The sequence below is a fragment of the Phyllostomus discolor genome, chromosome 5 (genome assembly GCF_004126475.2).
Source record: "Phyllostomus discolor isolate MPI-MPIP mPhyDis1 chromosome 5, mPhyDis1.pri.v3, whole genome shotgun sequence".
In the NCBI taxonomy this organism is placed as follows: Eukaryota; Metazoa; Chordata; class Mammalia; order Chiroptera; family Phyllostomidae; genus Phyllostomus; species Phyllostomus discolor.
In genome coordinates, this window is record NC_040907.2 from 46790046 (window position 1) to 46810388 (window position 20343).

The 20343-nt window shown below is 42.0% G+C and overlaps 1 protein-coding gene across 1 annotated transcript in view; it reads left to right on the forward strand.

The window, feature by feature from the left end:
* Positions 1 to 20343, forward strand: part of ROR1 (receptor tyrosine kinase like orphan receptor 1) — a 376952-nt gene that overhangs the window by 339711 nt on the left and 16898 nt on the right. Inside the window, exons 6-8 of the mRNA XM_028511715.2 lie at positions 861 to 1178; positions 2787 to 3032; positions 18040 to 18251. Coding sequence (XP_028367516.1) covers positions 861 to 1178; positions 2787 to 3032; positions 18040 to 18251 — 776 coding nt within the window. The remainder of the gene's footprint in view (positions 1 to 860; positions 1179 to 2786; positions 3033 to 18039; positions 18252 to 20343) is intronic.

A 20343-nucleotide genomic window follows, 5' to 3' on the forward strand; every position in this document is an offset into this window, starting at 1 on the left:
CCATTTATAATGATCCTCTGGAGCATTTTCAATGGACATCAGCGTATGGGAAAGTGTTACAGTTAAAAAAAAATCCATTTAACTTTGTTTAGCCCAGCATTTCCCAAACTTCTTTGGCCATGGAACCCTCGCTTCTCCAACATGGTACAGAATTATTCTCAGGAACATTCTTTGGGAGGCAGTGTGCCAACAACCTCCCAGGCTGCCACGGAGTAAGCTCTTTGTCCCGGGAGGCATGCAAAGAGAGGCTGGAGCTTGCGCTGGGAGGTTAGGCTAAGCGACCACTAACATTCTTTCATACTCACTGGAAGAACTGAGCTGTGCTCTCTGAGAACTCCTAAGTGAGTTGACTCCTTTTCAGAAGATGGAGTAGAAAGTATTCAAGCCACAAAGAAATTAAACCAGCTCCCCAAAGTCCTCCACCAACTGAGAAGCAGAGCACAGAGCTGATTTTGCGCTGGGGCTCGGCCAGCCCATCAGGCCAGTCCTGCCCTGCAGCTGTCAGATGTGTTAGAAGCCTCACAAAACCAATAAAACAGCACCGGATGAAACACAAAGTTCTGTTGCTTTGTAGTAAAAATGAAAAATATATTGTACTTTAACCTAATTAATTCTTTTTATTAGGAAACGGTACATATGTAACTTAATCCTGTTTTTTTAAACTTTGTAGTCAAAAGGATTTTTTTTTCAAGCCGGTGAAAGTAAGCTGCTTAGACATCTGACTCGAATCTCCTTCTCTGGCCTCGTCTGTGTGAACACAGCAGATTCCTTCCCTGTGTGTTTACATCTGACATTTGTTGACTAGATAACCAAGGATGAGCCCCGGCCCCTGGGCGTTGACGACTGTGTTTGTTTTCCAGCTGCCTTCACCATGATTGGCACCTCCAGTCACCTGTCCGATAAGTGTTCTCAGTTCGCCATTCCCTCCCTGTGCCACTACGCCTTCCCTTACTGTGACGAAACCTCATCTATCCCAAAGCCCCGTGACTTGTGTCGCGATGAATGTGAAATCCTGGAAAATGTCCTGTGTCAAACAGAGTACATTTTTGCAAGATCAAATCCCATGATTCTGATGAGGCTGAAGCTGCCAAACTGTGAAGATCTCCCCCAGCCAGAGAGCCCCGAAGCAGCAAACTGTATCCGGATTGGAATTCCCATGGCGGATCCTATCAATAAAAGTAGGTGGTAGCCCCTGACACTCTGTGCTGCCCTGGGTACCAGCAACCCCCTGGCACAGTGACACTGGACTTTGATCCACAGCAATGGTTTCTGTTGACAGTCAGATTACCTTCCAGTGGGCTAAATACATACTATGTACGGGCTACCTTCAAGAAGCTTCATGGAGATCATTTTAAAATATGGTTGCTGGTTCCTTGATGATTTAACAATAGAATGACCATATGGCCCAGCAATCCTGGGTATATACCCAAAATAATGAAAAATAGGCGTTCAAACAAAAACTTGTATGCAGATATTCACATTAGCTTTATTCACAGTAGCTAGGAGGTAGAAACCACCCAAATGCTCATCAGTGGGTGAGTGGACAAGCAAATTGTGGTATATCCACATAATGAAATATTATTCATCCATAAAAATGAGTAGGCATTATTCGTCCATAAAAAGGATATAATGAATTATTATTCTATCATAAAGAGGAATAAAATCTTCTTCAACATGACTGAACCTTGAAAACATTGTGATTGTGAAAAAAGCCAGGCCCCACTCTATGATTCCATTTATATGAATTATCCAGAACAGACAAATCCATGGAGACAGAAACCAGATTAATGGTTGCCAGGGGCTGGGGGAGGGGATTGGGATGCTGGGGAGTGACTGCTCAGTGAGTATAGGGTTTCCTTTTGGGGTGATTTAAGTGTTCTGAAATGAGATAGTGTGGAGGTTGCACAACATTTTGAATGTTCTAAACACATTAATGGTAAATTTTATGGCATGTGTCTAGTAGCACAACTTTAAGGATATATTAATGGGGCTTGTCTCCTTCCTCTGTCCTCTTATCACCATCAAGCAAAAGACTGCTCCTCGCTGCATTTCCCATTCACCTAGAGTTAAACTCATTGGTAATTGTTTTTCATTCCCTCTGGTAGTTCATCCTATTAGTTAAATAACTTAATGCATCTAAAATGCTTAGAACTATACTTAGCACCTAATAATAGCAATAGCATCACATTACTCTTACTATGACCATCTCATCATTACCTCTCTGAGAACCCAATAGATTTTGTTGTCAGTGCTTTCACGTGACAGCCCCATGGGCACCTGGGAGGAGCACTTAGTCAGACCTGCTTCTCAAGGGTATCCCGTCCATCAGCACGAGATGGCCTTACCTCCTGGTAGAAGCCCACTGTGCACTGCCCCAAACGAACGTGCTCTGTGGGTTAGATGCTGTATCACACAGTTTGGATCCACAGCCATCAAGCAGAAGTGGAAAGAACGGTGTGGCTGGAACCTTCCCTGAACTGTTCACTAGGAAATTAACTCGTATGCCCCAGTTTTTATTTTTTCTATGTTCAATATTAAAAATAGTTGTGGAGTACTGGTTTTATTCCTAAAGCATAAGCTTTAAATCCTCCTAGGAATGTGACTGCAAGGCAGGCCCTGTGTCCCAGCCCAGTGAGCAGGGGGACTGCCCGCATGGCCCCTGACCAGCAGGGAAGCCTCAGCCAGGAAGTTAATTGCATGACCTCCGTCCAGAAACTGTTGGCCGGGAGTGGCAGCATCTCCTCTGTTTCTTTCTCACTGTTGGGCTTTTCTTTGGTGTTTTCCAGATCACAAGTGCTACAACAGCACAGGTGTGGACTACCGAGGGACCGTCAGTGTGACCAAATCAGGGCGCCAGTGCCAGCCGTGGAATTCCCAGTACCCCCACACGCACACCTTCACTGCCCTCCGCTTCCCGGAGCTGAATGGGGGGCATTCCTACTGCCGCAACCCAGGGAACCAGAAGGAAGCGCCCTGGTGCTTCACCTTGGATGAGAACTTTAAATCGGAACTGTGTGACATCCCAGCATGTGGTAAATAGCCAGTCATCGCCTTTATCGTGGTCCACAGCCCCTTTCCTTGGGAGAATCCGATAAGGGGTAAAGGAGATGGATGGTGTTTGTTTGTTCTCAAGCTATGTTTCTCGTGTAGATAAACCTTGTTGTCTCTCCATAAAACACCTGTTAGTGTACCAAAACCCACTTTCAAGGGACAGACTGCTGTTATTCCTGTGACCATTGTGTTCACGGGTGTAACAAGCACTGTCTCTTCAGAGGCACAAGCGACACAGCTTATCACAGTCATTCATATATTGGCCTGGCCAAAAAGGCCATTACCTTTTTTCTGTAAAATAAAATACACATTTTTCATTTTCGCCAATAACTTTATTGATTTATTGGATATTCTGAGTATGTCAGCTATCTCCCACTTTAGGCTTCTAGTGAGTAGACACCAGGGGTGCTGCTAAACATCTTCCAGTGCATAAGAGAGCTCCACAGCAAAGAATTATTTGGCCAAAATGTCAGTAATACCAAGAAACTTCACAAACCACTTTGGCATGTTCAGTCAGTCACAGCACCTTCTCCATACACTGCACAACTCTTTGTGCTTCACTTCCTGTTTTACCTTTCTTGAAATAATACAGCATAATATGCTGAAAATGTGGTCTATTTATTCCATCTTCCATATTAAATTAGCTGCATAAAAATTCACCAATTTTGATTTTTTTCAATGCAATGCTGATATGGCAGCTATCACAATACAATCTAACAAAATTGTTTTAAATGAAGTTAAAGACAACTAAACACTACTAAAGCCATGGTACAGAAAAAACGTAATGGACTTTCTGGCCATACCCAGTAGGAGAAGACATTACCCACAACTGTCCATGTCCAAGTGCACCTTCGTAGCGCAGCAGGTGTAGCGGAAGCAGAAAGAGAGCTGTTTTCTGTGTCCTTGAGAACACCCACAAGGTGGGAGCAATCTATAGACATTACTCAGTTATTCCAGGCAATTGGTGGATAAACTGTGTCCTTCGTCTCCTTCTTTCACTGTAGAAGTAGAAAAAGGGAGTGAAATTCCTGAATCAGTTTGTTCGTTTTTCTAGAAAATGTTTGGAGGGTAGGCAAAGGAGAATGAAATGTTGATGACACCTGGAGTGTGGTACTCTTCCCTCACTGACTCCTCTTCCTGACCCTCTTTCTCATATCATGTCAATGGGGTTTCCCAAGCAGAGTGGGGCCACTGGGATGTCACTGCTGGGACAGCCGCGGCGGTGAATGGAGAAAGTGATGTGCGCCTGGAGTTTACTGTGAGCTTGGAGGAGTTGTCACCCAAACAACCCTACGATGTCAGGAAGATAGTATATGTCTCCTCAGTAGTATCTATTATAATTACTACATGGTCAGTATATAAAAAGGAATCTATTGTAAGTAGTGTATAGTCTGCGTGAGAGCCCACGATGGGTAGGGAGTTCGAAAGAGGAATAAAGTGTCACTCACAGTACAGGCACAATGCAGTTAGCACAAATGTTACGGGACAAAGAAGACAAAGCTAAACCGGACTGAAGAGGTCCATAAGAAAAAGCAATAAAAATACTAAAAAGAACTCTTACTGATGAAAAGTTGGAAAACTGTTATTCTGCACTTTCATTCTTATGTGTTACTTGTTACGGTATTATCTTCTGCAAAGCGGTTTTGTGAGTGGTTAGACATGCCAAGTGTGAGGAAGAGGTGACCAGACCTCTTTTGTCTTGCTGGGTTTTAAAATGCCTTCAAATGCAGCACAAACAACAAATGATGAAGTTAACTCTGCCAGAGCCACCACTGGAAACTTCAAAGCAAATGATCCTTTCTTTTTTTAAAATAGTTTGCACTTAATAATTTATGACTTTCCATGCATGCTATATTCCACATTAATAGGAAAGGAATAAAAATAAGTTGTGGATGTATCATGATTTGCTCGGTTGCCCCGTCCCTCCTCCTAAAACAGGTGAGGGGCGGAGATCCGCATGAGAGCCGAGGGTAAAAGCAGCACGTACTGAGCACCGGCCACGTGCCAGGCACAGTGCTTGGGGTTTTTGCAGGTGCGGTTCCTATTCACCCTCACACTGTGGCAGATATTATTAACTCTGAGGCTCAGAGAGCCTCCAAGTCACCCAGCTGGTTGATGGCAGGTCTGTGTGACTCCAAGCTCACCTTCCTGTCACTTTACTGTGCTGTCTCAGGATACTAATGTGTGTCCTTAAGGAAACCACATGGATTATTTTAAGGAAGAAGCACATCATTTGCTCCACTCTGGGTGAATGCAGTTGTCCTTTAGGTGACTTCTAACCCTTAATTTCCAGCTAATACCCATCAGAAGTATGGAGGTGATTTACTCATACCCTAGAAGATTTGTTGGTAATCCAGTTCAAGTTTCATTACAATTAGTTTAAGTCAAGACTGTAAATTATACCTAAGAAGTATTGGTTTTCATTTCGATGGCCTTTCTGAAGCAATCAGACCAAACACATGCTCTGAGGGATGCAAGAAATCCTTGCATGGTCCTTGATCGTGGACAGAGAGAAAGATCTCCTACATCTACACAACACCTACCTTGCACATGTATGATGCTCCTTGCTTTATGTATCCCTCTCCACTTAAAGCTCCTAACTGTGCTGTGCGGTGAGTGTCGGTAACATACACCACTGAGGTTCCGAAGGGCTTAAAGGACTAGTCTAAATCACACAACCAATGGATTCGACCTTGAACCATCATCTAGCCACATGAGCTCTAACTAAACTCTAGCTCATGCACTTTTCCCAGACACTCTATCCCCTGTTTAAAGATCTTTCAGAAATAAATAAAAGAAAGACAATAGACTCAACCTCTGGATTCCAGCACACCAATTCCCGTAATATGCTATGACATGGAAAAATGTTCCCTTGCTGATGAACAAATTTATCAGAGTATTAGGCAGTACATTAGGATAGTATTAATCAGTGCAGTGATACTGGAAACCTTCAGAATATTTCTTTTTGAATATCAGTCTGCAGAGGTCAGAGTTAAAATTCTGAGGACCGGTTAATTCTAGTCATGTGAGAGATAAATTTGGATGAAAGTTAAATCTAGAGATGACAAGGCAGTTTTCACCACTTACAAAAATAATTTTTTTAAATAGAACATTTTTATTTCATTTGGAAAGAAAGCAGTTCCTCATGCATTCTTCAGGCCAAGACACAGATCCATGCGTTATAGGGACAGGGAGGCCGGGCTCCCCGGGCGAGAAGCAGAGAAGGGGCCAGTGTCCACCGTTGTTCCAGGGCGAGGCTCGTCGCCATCATCCCTCCATAGCCGGCCTCTGACAAAATAAGAGTGACGCAGCCCTGCTTTACAATGCTTCTTTAGCACAGCTGATTTTTTTCTCATTTTATCCTTACAAAAATCATGAAAGATAAAGTAGGGATTTCCTGCTCTGTTTTACTACATGGGAAAACCAAGGTCCAGGGAAATGGTAGGACTTAACCAACATCACAAATTAATTCATAGAGACTAGGTCCCCTGTCTCTAGGGCCACTCACTGCCTCTCCCCCGCACCCCGTAATCTGTGATTCTCAAACGGGAGGTTTGCCTCCCAGGGAGCATTCCACAGTGTCCGGAGATACTTTGATCTTCACAGCTGGGTGAGGCTGGTGTCTGTTAGGTGGAGGCCAGGGATGCTGCTGCACAGCCCAGAACTCACAGAGCTGTCTCCAGAAGTTTCCACCCCAATGTGAACAGTGCCAGGGTTGAGGAACCCTTAGGGTGAATAGGAAATATAACATTTATACCATAGAATACGGTATATTATATATAGCATAAATTACACAGTTTAGACTATAGAATAACAGTAATAAATAGCAGTTACATTTATTAAAGCTTACAATGAGCCAAAGACAATGCTAAGAGTTCTTTTTATGTATTATCTTATGTATAATAGTTTTATAACCCTATGAATTGGATTTTATTCTACCTAAGAAAAGAAAACCGGGACTTAGAGAAGTTAAGTAACTTGTCCAAAGCCACAGGGTTAATAAGAAATAGATCCAGGACTGAAACCTGCAGCCAGCCTGTCTTTAAACTCTCTGGTTATGCATGTCAGTGAGTGTATATGTGTGTACAGACAGACAGACATTGAGAATAACTTTTCACTTTACCATGAGCTGTGTGCTTGTGGGGCAGATTTGAAATGAGTCCTTGTCTACCTCCCTCCCAGATGGGATAGAGTCTCATGAATACGTTTCTACGTAAGTCAAAGTTGGGAGATTTCAAAGTCTCCATGGGGTTTCTCGTTTTCCTACTGATAACTTTTGTTTTTGTTTCAAGTTAGTCAGGCTAACACAAGTATAGGCTTAATTAAATGCAGGACATAAGCATTTGTTGTACTTTCTAGAATCAAAGCACTGGAGAACAGTCTGCCACAGATTGTTTTATCTGTGAATTTCCCTCTAAGACAGAACCTAAAGTTAAACACAACCAAATCTGCCCGCAGTGGATTCTGGGCGTTGGCTTGGCCAGGACTGTGTGCGTGTACCCAGGCAGTGCTTGGCGAGAGTGAAAGAACAGGGTAGTTGGGGCAAGACCTGACCTCTCAGCCTTCCTGTCTTTTCTTTCCTATCCCGGGCATCTAGCAGTGAGAACGGTTAATAATTTATTCAGCCACTCACTGAAACAAATATGCATGGAGCTTCTACTGTGCATCAGACTCTGTGAACATGTTAGATCAGACTGTATTTTCATGTAGCTGACAATCTAGTGGAAGAATCAGATGAAAGAAATATGATTCGCATTAAGTACTGTCGTATAATTCCCAACATTTCTGTGTGCTGCTGTTATGTGTTTTGCATGTTAGTGATGGCTGCTGTTTGTCGAAAGTTCTTTATACCAGCATCTGGCCTGTGAATTAATTGATGCTCAATGAAATATATTGAATTAATTGATCCTCACAATAACTGTAGGATAAAGGCATCATCTTCATTTTACTGATGGAGAAGCTGAGGCAATGTTGTTTTAGCTAAAGCCAAGGTTCAGCCTGGGTTGCAGACCAGGTCCCTCTAGGCCAGATCCCCAGTAGGGGGCATGTGAGAGGCAACCACACATTGATGTTTCTCTTCTTCTCTTTCTCCTTCCCTTCCCCCTTCTAAAAATAAATAAATAAATACATCTTAAAAAAAGAAGAATCAAACCAGGCCCATAGGACTGCTGGTCCGGTCTTCTGTCCACCATGCCAAAAGTTTTTAAAGAAAAAATTCACCATTATTCAGAGTAATGCACATTCCTTTATCATTTTCCTTTTCCTTTGATCTTTATGAACTCCAGGTCTTTTAGATTCTGTCCATCCATGGTCTTCTTCACAGCTCCTCTGGTGCAGGAACAGAGCCCCCTTCTACAAATCATCTACTCTGAGTGACTCCATGGAGCCCCACTTAGCCTGAGCCCTGATATGGACCAGCCCTCCCCCGCAGCAGCTCGGCCAGGCCCCACAAGTTTGCCCTGTTCCCGTCAAGTCCCAGCTCTCCTCCCTTCCCGGCAGTCCAGCTCCCAGTCCTCAGAGTTGGCCATCTTCCCCGAGATTCTGCCTGCAAACCTTCATTCACTACACTTTCACCTCTAGTCACCATGGCTACCTTCCAAGCCAAATACTGTGGGCTGGGTGGAAACTAAGTTGAAAAAGAAACATTTGCCTATGTTCTTTCCAACTGGCACCTAGACACACCTCCCAGGTTCACAGTTGCACTGTAGCCCTTATCATTGCTTTTCCGTGCAGCGCTGGGGATGGGGCTGTGTCTTTTTCCCTGAGAGCTCCTTTTGCACTGATTGTATTTTGTCTACCATGTGACTTACGTTCCCTCTCTCTCTCCCACAAATCCCTTATTTGTTTCTTTCTTAAATTGTATGGGGAGGCAGAACCTCTACTGGATTGGTGTTCTAATTTCCAAACCTTGGCCCTTTATTTTACTCTAGATCAAGTTCTGAGGCCACATTTCTTTCACTAGCCAGGATAGCATGTCCGATTCACCTCTAAGTAAAGGTTTCCCCCTCTACCAAACAACTGGAATTTCCAAGCAGAGGTATTGTGTTTGCTCCTATACCAGCCTCACTGAAGAGTACCCATTGATAAGAAAAGTGGACCGTTGGCTCGGTTTGGAGTTTTCGTACCTGGCCTGTTGCTTTTGTGTTTCCTTTCAAGTCCTTGCTTTGCAGCAGTTTGCCAAAGGGCATGTTGCCCAGGTCTGTGCCTGAATAGCCCTGACTTGTCCCATAACCTTACAAACACCCGCCCTGGGTTCTGCTTTGTCACAAACCATTTTCTACAATGTGGTGGTTTACAGTCCGGGGCAAGGCAGATGTTTTCCAGATTGCGAACACTGCAGTTTTTAACTCGCTCTGTCAGCAGCCTTCTCCCATATTTCATAGAAGACCTGTTGTAAGGCAATTTGTCTTTCAGCCATTTCTTCAAACCAAAATTGAACATTACAGTGAATTGGGTGGTGGGGAGGGGGAAAGGAGGAAGGAATAGAGCACTGCTTTGTGTAGTTTGAAGCTTTCCGGAAGAGTTATTTTTATACTGCAGAGATTTTCAAGATGTACTTGGGTCTCCAGTCTTTATATATTTTCAACAAAGGAAAGAACAATAGTTGCCCAAAACTTATAACTGAGTCGAGTTTTCTACACGTTTTTAACCATAAAATAATTTTCTCTCAAAGGTTTTTTTTCACTGTCCCAGTATATACTGAGTCTTTACCCAGTGTGTCAGCCAGTCTAGCAGTAAGCTTTTGGAAGCTCTCAGCTCTTTGGGTCAACCACCAGGTCAATAGGAAGTACTCCTTGTCATCTTAACCCTCTTAACCCTTTGGTGACAGAGTAATTCTCCTCCTCCTCCTCCTCTTCCTCCTCCTCCTCCATATCACTAGACAATCAATTAAGCAAACTTTTATTGAAGCTTCAATTGTGGTGCAGAAATACATTTTAGCAGATTTAAGTCCAACATTGCCATGAAGAGAGAAATTATGGCGCCAAAATTTCCCCTCCTCTATCATAATATACTAGGATTAATTTAAATTACTATTTAGTCTACAGTTTTAATTTTTCCAGGTTTTTTCATACAAATTTGTGTAGTTTTTCAACATTAGATAGAAATCTTAAATCTATTAGAAAAAAAAAATAGCTCTCAAGCCAACTAATCTACTGGGGCTGTTCAAGAACAAAGTCCACTTTGACTGAGCATTGGTCCTCAAAACAGCACCAAAACATTAGGTAGTGTGTGCTAATTTCAGAAACAACTGATCCATTGATTGATAGCTCCTTCAACGAAAGTTGTAATCAAGAACATGGTTAAAATAAAAGTCAAAAGTGTTCAAACCACTTGATTTCAAACCAAGTATATTTTATGCTTGGAAACACTAAAATAAATGTTTTGTTTATAAATATGGAAGGAATAAAAACATCACTATATCAAGCCACAAAGGACCAAAAAAAATTTGAGGACAAGAATACAAAAGTTAGTCAACTTTGCTGTTTTCTAGGCTGCTTAAATCTCACGGTATTTGCAAATATAGCTAAAGCCTGTATTTCTTTAAAGCTTGTATTTCTACTCATTTCCCATTGACCATTTTGGAATTTTGTATGTTATGTTTATGGTGACAGAATTCTGATATAACACCACAAGGACTGTTGTCATTGGCTTTGTATCAGTCAAGTTTCTGGCAGGAAGCTAAAGGCACAAGCAAATAGACTAAGGAGAATTTTATGAAGAGATTATGTATAGCAGTGGCAGAATTAGGGAAAACCAGCAAGGTGCAGAACCCAGGCAAGCAGGAAGGGGAGGCATTACCATCCTCAGCCTGGGAAATCAAGGGGACGATCAGTTACCTTACCCCATAGTTGAAGCAGAAGGGAGAGGGCAATGCAGTGCAGGCTGTGACCTTCGGTAGAGGGATGAAGGCCACTCTCTGCAACCCAGCAAGGAGGGAGTCAGGGGAACAAACACATCAACCATACTCTCTTCTTGTCCTGGCCAATTCTTTTTATCCTGCCAATGCCTCCCCTTGGCTGATCCTAACTGGAAGCCAGAGGACAAGGGTGCCTATTAATACCATTATACACACTGAGGTCAGCCACAGCCTAGAGCTGGGCAGACAAGGACTAAACTGGATGTGGTGGGCTGAGCACACTAGGGAAAATATGGCTATTTTTAAATCAGTTGCTTCATAAGAGCGTCAAAAGTTCTGCAGGGACCTAAAGAAGGAATGTCAACTCAGTTTATAAAATCGGAGAACCTTGGGAGGAAGCACAGAAACCATCCAGCCTCTGCTCGAACAGTGCCAGGCGCCTCCCGAGACGGGGACAGCTCTCCCACAACGTGGGTACGGGACGGCTCCCGCCACTCCAAACCTGCCTTTGCAAGCTGGGACCCAGAACTTGTATTGTTAAATTTCCTGATTTAAAAAAAAAATGTTGGCCACTATTTTTTAAAATACTAATAAGGAACAAGTCTATATACTGGATCTAGTTTGTAACCTTTGGTGTCATTTCTCATCCAAATTTGAAGACACCTACACATCCTTTATTTGATTTTCTTTGATTTAAAGACCATATGGCTCCTCCAGTCTTTCTCTCCTATCCCCCTCCTCCTCTGGATGTTTCTTGCTTCTTCAAAGGCCTTCTTAAAAACATAACAGATTAGAAGACATCTGTCGGAGTGTTTTTACTAGAACAGGTAGAGCAGGACCATGACGTTTTTGACCGTGACTTAGTATGGCCAAAGGAGGGGATTTTGTTGCTCTGAGTGCTGTGTGTGAGAAACGTTTTGAGCAGTTTCATTGTGATGTTGCCAGGTCCAATTGAACCTTCAAGTCTTCACTAAACTTATTCGTTTCTCTTTTGTTTGGTTATATCAAAAATCACTTAGCAAACTTGCTTAATCATGGACTTCTCTAGCAAGGTCTTCAACCTGACTGCAAGTTATAATATTTATTTATAAATTTTCAACTGGTGGTCTTAGGTCATTATTTTAGCCTGTTGTGTATGACCCTCTACAAAAAATTTCTCTAGTCAGTTAGGTATCTTTTCCTAGATTCAGGCCATTTTCAAGTTGAAAAATGTCATCATCAAGTAGTTGATGATAATGTTGAACAGACAGGTTTCCTCAAGCATAGCCCTCCACAATTTGCTGTGATTTTCTGATTAAAACTTAGGGTTTAGGCACATGGTGAATTACAAATTCATCTAATATTATCTAGCCCTTCATTTTTTGTCCATAAAGGTAATCACTTGATCAAATGTTTTGCTAAAGTTTAAATGCGGTTGGTTTACCACTCTAAAATAATCCTATCAAAAATTAAAAAGATTTAATTTGATAAAACCTATTGAGTTTTGGTACTTTAAAGATTAGCTCAGTTTAAAAAAAAAGTGGGAAAAAGACTTAAACAGAAATTTCTTCAAAGACAATATACAGACAATGAGTATATGAAAACATGTTTAATACCACTAGTCATTAAAGAAATGCAAACCAAAACCACATCTGTCTGGATGGCCAGTATCAAAAGAAGGAGGAGAAAGAGAGGAGGAGGAAGGGGAAGGAGAAGAAAGAGGAAGAAGGAATGGAAGGAAAAGAAGGAGAGAAAGGAGAAGAAGAAAGAGGAAAGGGAGGAGGAGAAAAAAATAGCAAGTGTTAACAAAGATGTAGAGGAATTAGGACCATTTTACATTGCTTATGGGAAGGCAAAATGGGATAGCCATTATAGAAAACAATATGGTTGTTTCACAAAAAATTAAAAAATAGATTACTGTATGATCCAGCAATATCACTTCTGTGTACATATTCAAAAGAGCTGAAAGCAGAATCTCAAAAAGATGTTTGCAAACCATGTCCACTGCAGCATTACTCACAATAACTCAGAGGTGGAAGCAAGCCAAATGCCATCAGTGGATGAATGGGTAAAGAAAATACGTTGTATTATTCAGCCTTAAAAAAAGAAGGAAATCCTGTCACATGCAACAACATGGATAAACCTTGAGAACATCCTATTGAGTGAAATAAGCCAGTCATAAAAAATACTGTACAACTTCACTTATAGAAGGTACCTAAAGTAGTCACATTTATAGAAACAGAAAGTAGGACAATGGCTGCCAGGGGCTGGGGCGAGGGGGAGGCGGGACGAGTTGAATGAGTATGGGAATTCAGCTCTGCAAGACGAAAGGTTGTGGAGATGTGTTGTACAGCAATGCAAATACACTTAACACTACTTATTGTGTGCTTAAAAAAAGTTAAGATAGTAAGTTCTTTATGTGCTTTTACCATAATTGAACATTTTTTTTTAATTTTTATTTATTGATTTTAGAGAGAGAGAGAATCGATTTGTTGTTCCACTTATTCATGCATTCATTGGTCGATTCTCATGTGTTCCGTGACTGAGGAGCAACTCTGGCATATGGGGACAGCATTAACCAACTGAGCTACCCAGCCAGGCCCAAAATTCAAAGTTTTTAAATTAAAAAGAGAAGATTAGCCCAACTCTTTCCTTTTATAGAGGAGAAAACCGAGAACCCCTAAGAATGTATAGAAATGCCTGTGGATTCCAGTTACTGATTGTCCTCAAGTGTTCACAGATGAGTTAGTCTCCTAATTATTGGGGTTAAAACATCTTCTGAAGAGAAAAATTTGAATCACTATATACGGCCTATTGGAACTCTTAGTTTAAGAATTCACTTGTGAATGCATAAGGCACTACTAGATCACCTGCTTGGTATTCCCATCACTAAGCCAAGGGATCGAATGGCTGGGCCCAGCGTACCCACCGAAGGCCTGGTTACCACCGTTTCCCTTTCGGCTTCCAGGTGTAGGCTTAAGTGTTACTGGTGCAGACTCCTGTCTGCTAGAGACCTGCCAATTGTATAGTTACTACTAGTAACAGATGGCAGCAATTCCTATGGTTCTCAGTTTTTTTTCAGGCAAGATCATGATTTAACTTATTTAATTTTCTTTGAATTCTAAGTTTCTGTAAGGTTTCTTCCCACCTTTGCCATATTGCAGATCTGAGCATTTTCTTGTTTTAACTCAAAAGCAGTATCCCAGACGACGTTTCACTTTATAAAAGTACCTCTTGAATGAGAAACCCTGTGTACCTTGCTTTAAGCCCAGGATGAGAAAGGAGTGTTTCCTCTATTATATTTAATTACTAATCAAAGTATTGAATATCATTGTCAAAATAAAACAGGAATGTCAGATGTGAACTGCGATACCAAATTGATTTTCAAAAGGAAATTAATCATGTGATCCAGACTAAATCGTTGGTTTCAAAAATCCCAAGCATTTAACTCGATGTAACAAATATGTGCATTTAACTTTTAAACAGCTCTTTGGAAGTATTAAAAATCTGCACTCTGCTAATGTTCTTTGCCACGCATTGGAGGCGTCCATTTCCCCTTAAAGTGCTCAGGAAGAATAATGTCCATTGTTCTCATGTGATTCTTTTTAATAGTATGATCTCTGCTGGATATTAGCCCCCATTGAGATGGAACCTCAGACTCTTAAGGAGATGATGAGAAACAATTCCACATAGTATTCTAACTTGCATTAGTAATATAATTTATAAAGCATGGAAGTATTAAAGGCAGACAGGCTTGCATTCCAACCTACCGTAACTCTTTCTAGCTTTGTCAAATTATTTCTTCTTTCTCAGACTGAATTTCTCTATGTGTAAAATCAAGATAACACCAAGCACTGGGTTAAAACGATGAATAAAAATGCTAGGACATTTCAAAGAGGTCGGGCAAATATTAGCTTTCTAATTTTCCATGAGTAACATTAGTTGTTCTGAGGAATGTTTTCATATAAAGTTTTTTGAGCCAGACACTGACTCCCCTTCTGGCCAAACTCGGAGAGCTCTGTGGGAAAGTGAGCCTGTTGTGTGGCAGGCGTACAATAATAGGCCTGAACTGGCTTTCCATCCCTTCCAATGTGACCGTGTATTGTTCTGCTTGATTATTTCACTTGGCAAGAAGACCTTGTGCTCATTTGCATATCCTCAGTGTAATCTGAAGGAGCCAAATTCGACTGTGTTTAAAGGATTTAGCTTCTTGAAGTTTGTTCTCCTGCAGACCTACAGGGGAATTTGGCCCAGACCTCTCATTTACAATCAAAGGCGTTCTGTGAATAATCTGATATGGAATGTACAGAATAGGTTCTTTTGTTTGCCAGACAGGTGAGAGCCCTGCTTTCTCTTGTTGCTAAAAATCTGGGCCAGAAAAAATGACTAGTGTTACGTTTGTCCTAAATCAGCCTCATTCCTTTTGTAATCGTTACCCTCATCACTTCTCCCCTTACAGTGCTGAGAAATATGAAAGGGTTTTTTAATCTTAATAATAATAATCATAGCATCCAACAACTGTGTGGCAGTTTTCAGTTTTCTGAGGTTCTTTCATGAACATTATCTCTCATGTGAACAAAATGAGATGGAATAAAGGAGGAGATGGAGGTAAGAGAGGTTGTTTCTTGCCTTAGGTTGTTTAGAATTCCCAGCCTGAAGCTTTTATCCCTGAATCCTTTCCCCCTCTGAGGGTAAGGGGTAAATATGGAGTGACTGACTTGTAACAGGTACCAGAATAGACATTTTCCATGTTACTTCATTTATTGTTTATAGCGATGTTATGAAATAGGCATTAACATTCCCATTTTACAGATGAGTTTGCTTAGAGAGGCCAAGTGCTTACGGAGGGTTACATACATAAAGACAAAGGCAGTCTTCAGAGTTTCTGACTCTAAAATGTACACTTCCTTTATTCTGCTACATTGTTTCTAAAGTGGATGATGGATGGATGGATAGATGATAGAGATCTACCTGTATATCTAGCTGGCAGGCTCTGGAGTAGACACTCTTCCATGTGATTTCTATCTACCCACCCACAGACGTGCAGGCACAACTGTTACTAAAGACCCTGCGACCCAGTTCCTAATGATTAGAATGGCCCCCCAGAGGTGCCTGGGTTATATGTGTACCTGCCACAGTATATAAAGTGGGTAGTTTCAAAAGTAGTACTTCTGGCAAAGCTTCAGTGTTACTGGCCACATTTCAGACCTCCCTCATCCTTTCATATGAAGCAAGAGGAATCCTACCGTAAGAAAATACATGTAAAACAGCAGCCGTTCTCAAATTACTGGCAGTGTGGTGTAGGAGCTAGAACAGGACCCGTGAAGCAAGACCAACAGGAGAGGAGTCCCAGCTTTTGAATTACTAGCTGCATGTCCTTGGGCAAGTTACCCAACCACTCACCTGTAAAAATGGAGATAAGGATGGCACCTTCCTCATGGGTTTGATTAGGAGAATAAAATAAACGAGTTAATGAAAACTGCTTAGAACAGTACCTGGCCCCATTAGTAACAACAGCTAACATGATTTTGCGCCTGTAGAAAATGCTCCATAAATATTAAAATGTATTATATACTCCATAAGCAGATTTTACCCCACCCCAAACTCCTCCCTGAAAGTTAACCCACAGAGCACGGTTCCGTCACCCAGATCTGGGTGCCCCTTCTTCACTTCCTGTCTTCAGCCTGCTTAGTTGGGAGGAAGGCAGTGTGATTAATTGCTGCTCCATCTCATTAAACCACAGGTTCCCCAGCAAGGTATCTGCAGGCAGAAGCTATACGTAGTATATTCCTGTTTACATGTACTAGGGAAGCTCACTGTTTAAAGGGATTTTTTTGAGTGTTTTTACCATTGTATTCATACTTCCCTGATAGCATTCCCAACAAGATAGAGTAATAATCTTTTCTCTGTTTTCCTTACGAGACCATGAGCACTTAAAGGGCAAAGGACCCGCCGTATTTAACTTTATATTCCCAGGCCCTAGAATAGTGCTCATCAGCAGTCATGTTTGTTTATCGACTTACTGAACAAGTGAATGGATGAATGGTTAATTCTTTTGTTAAGTCAATAACCATCTCTGAGTTTTGTGTCAGTCTGAATTTTCACACTGGATTTTCTTAAAACAGGATAGCTGATGAGGTTATTGGTGATCAGGGCATGTACCATGCAGCCCCTCTAAATACTGTCCCATAATTCTTGTTTGTTTTACCAGTCAAATAATTTATTAATGATACTATATGCCTAAAGTACTTAGTTGTAAAGGCCAGACTCAAACCAATAAAAGGAAATATATGCCTAAGGTCCATCTACATGTGTTATATTCTTTTCCAAGCAATGGTAGGTACAGTGGATGTGTAAGATTTCAAAAATAGACTTCAAAGTGTTAACACTCATAATTATTGGGTTCATATGAAACCATTTAAGAAGAATTCTTGGTTTTCAAAAAAAGTATCAAGTTATATACAGTGGTGCTGTGCTGGAGGGAATTATAGACACTACCCAAAATAGATACTTTTGTGGATGAAGGAAAGAGAGGCCCAGAGAGGTAAATGGTTTGTTCAGGGTCACACAGCTCAAGGTCAGAGGCTGAGCTGGCCCTGACTTCCAGTCCCCGTGGTCTCAGGGCAGTGGGCATGTGGTCCCAGGGGCCAGCATTCTTCAGTGATGTTGATTCTGGAAGATGCAGCAGTAGCCCTGTATGTCCAAACAAGCCCAGATAATGGCATGATTTCTGGCACATCTTGTTGCGGTGGCTGATCTGGGCTGGCAGCCAAGGGAAGAAGAGCCCTGTGGTCCACACTAATGCTCTCGGATATATACAGGCCACTCACTTGGCGTTTAACTTGGAAGGTGTTGGAGAAACGCAGGTCTGCTGCTGAAGAGGGGCAGCAGCCGAGGGGGACCCACACGCATGCGAACGCTTTATAATTTCCCTCTGCAATTTTTAAACGTTTGAACTTTAAACTTTTAAACTTCAATAAATTATGTTGAAGGTTTGATAGAAACAAATTGTAATAAGCAACAGTTCTTTTTTTTTTTCACAGTGGACTTTTGTGTATAAAGAATAGGAGGTCATTTTAAACTATGCAATGTAATATACGTGTTATTTGAACTTGTATAACTTCTGTTCTTTTTTTTATTTCTGCACCCAGATTCGAAGGACTCCAAGGAAAAGAATAAAATGGAAATCCTGTACATACTGGTGCCAAGTGTGGCTATTCCTCTGGCCATCGCCTTACTCTTCTTCTTCATTTGTGTCTGCCGCAATAACCAGAAGGCATCGTCGCCGCCTGTCCAGAGGCAACCAAAACACGTCAGAGGCCAAAATGTGGAGATGTCGATGCTGAACGCGTATAAACCCAAGGTAAAATGGGCAGTGCGCTGCTGCATCATTCTGTCATCTTCAGGTGAAAGCAACTCATAACCCTCCCCAGTTTAGAAATCAGATGACACAGAATGCGTTTTATAAGTGCCGGAGGTCGTTTTCAGGTGAGCGTGCATCTCTGACTTTGTCCCAAGACGGCCTGAGCACACGTTCTTCAGCGTGCCTGCCTCCGTGCCGGCCACATCACTGCCTCACCACAGAGTCTGGCCTGGCAGGAATCCCTAGGGGATCATCGCTGCCAGCCCCTGGGGACCCAGAATGTGAGCTGTTTTTCAAAATTTCCAAGAAGGAAATTCCATATTCTTCTAATCAAACTGGAAGACTTGAAGAAGGAGAGAGACCCAACATTCTCTTCACATTCAGCCTTGTTAGCGCACAGTGTGCGTGTGCTTATCACCGCCGCACTGCACACCTGAAGACGGCAACTTTTATGTGTCTCCCACCACCACACCAAAACCATATCCTTTTAATGCCTAACTTAAACCCCCTTCTCTTGGTTTAAGTGCATTTTAAGAGCAATGTTGTCTTTCTCAAAATCTTTGTTGTTCTCTGATAGCCCCCCTCAGCCTGCTCCTCTCCGTGCTGCAGCAGCTGCTCCCGTTTAGTTTTTCCTACACATCTCTCAACACTCGGGCTGCTCGAGGTCCTGGCAGGGGACCCAGGGCCACTGGCCCTTACCTTAGGTGGAACACGCACCCCACATGTTGGAACTGAAATACAACAGAGGCTGTCTCTGTGGAAAGCCGGCACCTCAACCCCAGGCCTCTTGGCAAAGAGATTTCATTTAAATAATTTAAGATTCTGCATTCAAAAGCCAGTCTCCAAAAGAACATCCATTCATTCATTTGACAAATATTTATCTTCTCTGTAGGTTGGTGGTCGTACTATTTTTTTGACTCCCATAAAGAGCAGATGCATCACTCATAACAAAATTTTAGGAAAAAATGTTTGCACACTCAGATGAACTAACCATTTTACCCAGTAGGTAGAGTAGCACACAATGGTGACTGACACACAGCCCTCCTTTGATTTAAATTTGCTTCACAAATGGATTTTTTTAATTTAAAAAGTCTTAAAATATTGTTCGTTTGTAAAGTCATATGTGTTGGCAAGGTTTTGAAGTTTCTTAAATGCTAAAAATTCATTTTAAGTATTCTATCCCAGGCAAAACCAGTGTTCTCTTACGTGTGGAGTTTTACCGTAAAAAGCCCCCCCCCCCCCCCATCCTGGAAACCAGAGTTCACTAAGTGGCTTTGGGGATGGGTGGTGGTAGAGGTTCATCTCTTTACACATCCTGTCTGCTTGCCAGCTGACTTACGTGCCTCATTCGTGTTGTGCAGCCTCACACTTGCCCCTCACAAAGGTGGTAGAAGAACAGAGAGGGGGTTAATAGTGTTGCACATTCATGAGTAACACCTAGTGTGCCTCTTACACCATGACCTTAAACTTCTAGTTCAGAATAGTCCGTGTTCTGTGAGAATCTTTCCCTGTTATTAAATGTTAAAAAGCCTTAGAAACACCAGAACTCTGACTGGGACAGGAGCCCAGTGTGGCTACAGCTGTCCCTGTCCTGGACATGTGGGCCCTTCCTTGCTGTGGCGGGAACCAGGGGAAGAGTCATTGCCATTGGGGAAAATTATCAATTGTGTAAGTCAGCCTAAATGAGGAGCTCTTACACTCATTTTCTCACACCTGTTACAGAAGATAGGTATTATTATCACTCTTGTACAAGCAGCATAACTACAACTGAAACTGATTAACTGACTTGCCCAAGGTGAAAGAGCTAGAAATTAAAATATAGGACTTTTCAACTCTAGATAAAACCCTTGCACTTGGCCAACCCCAGGATGACTTTTCCACAGAACAGGTGATACTGGGAAGAGGGAGTGGGAGGTCCAGCAAACAACTGAATGTGATTCCATTTGGTCAGTTTTAGCTGAGCAATAACCACAGGCATCACCATGGCTCGTGACAAACTCTTCAGAGGGCTGTGTAACCATCACAAGCCTCAGCGATAGAGTCTTGTTCCCGCCACAGAGAGGTGTGATGTGGCCAGAGAAAAAATAGTCCT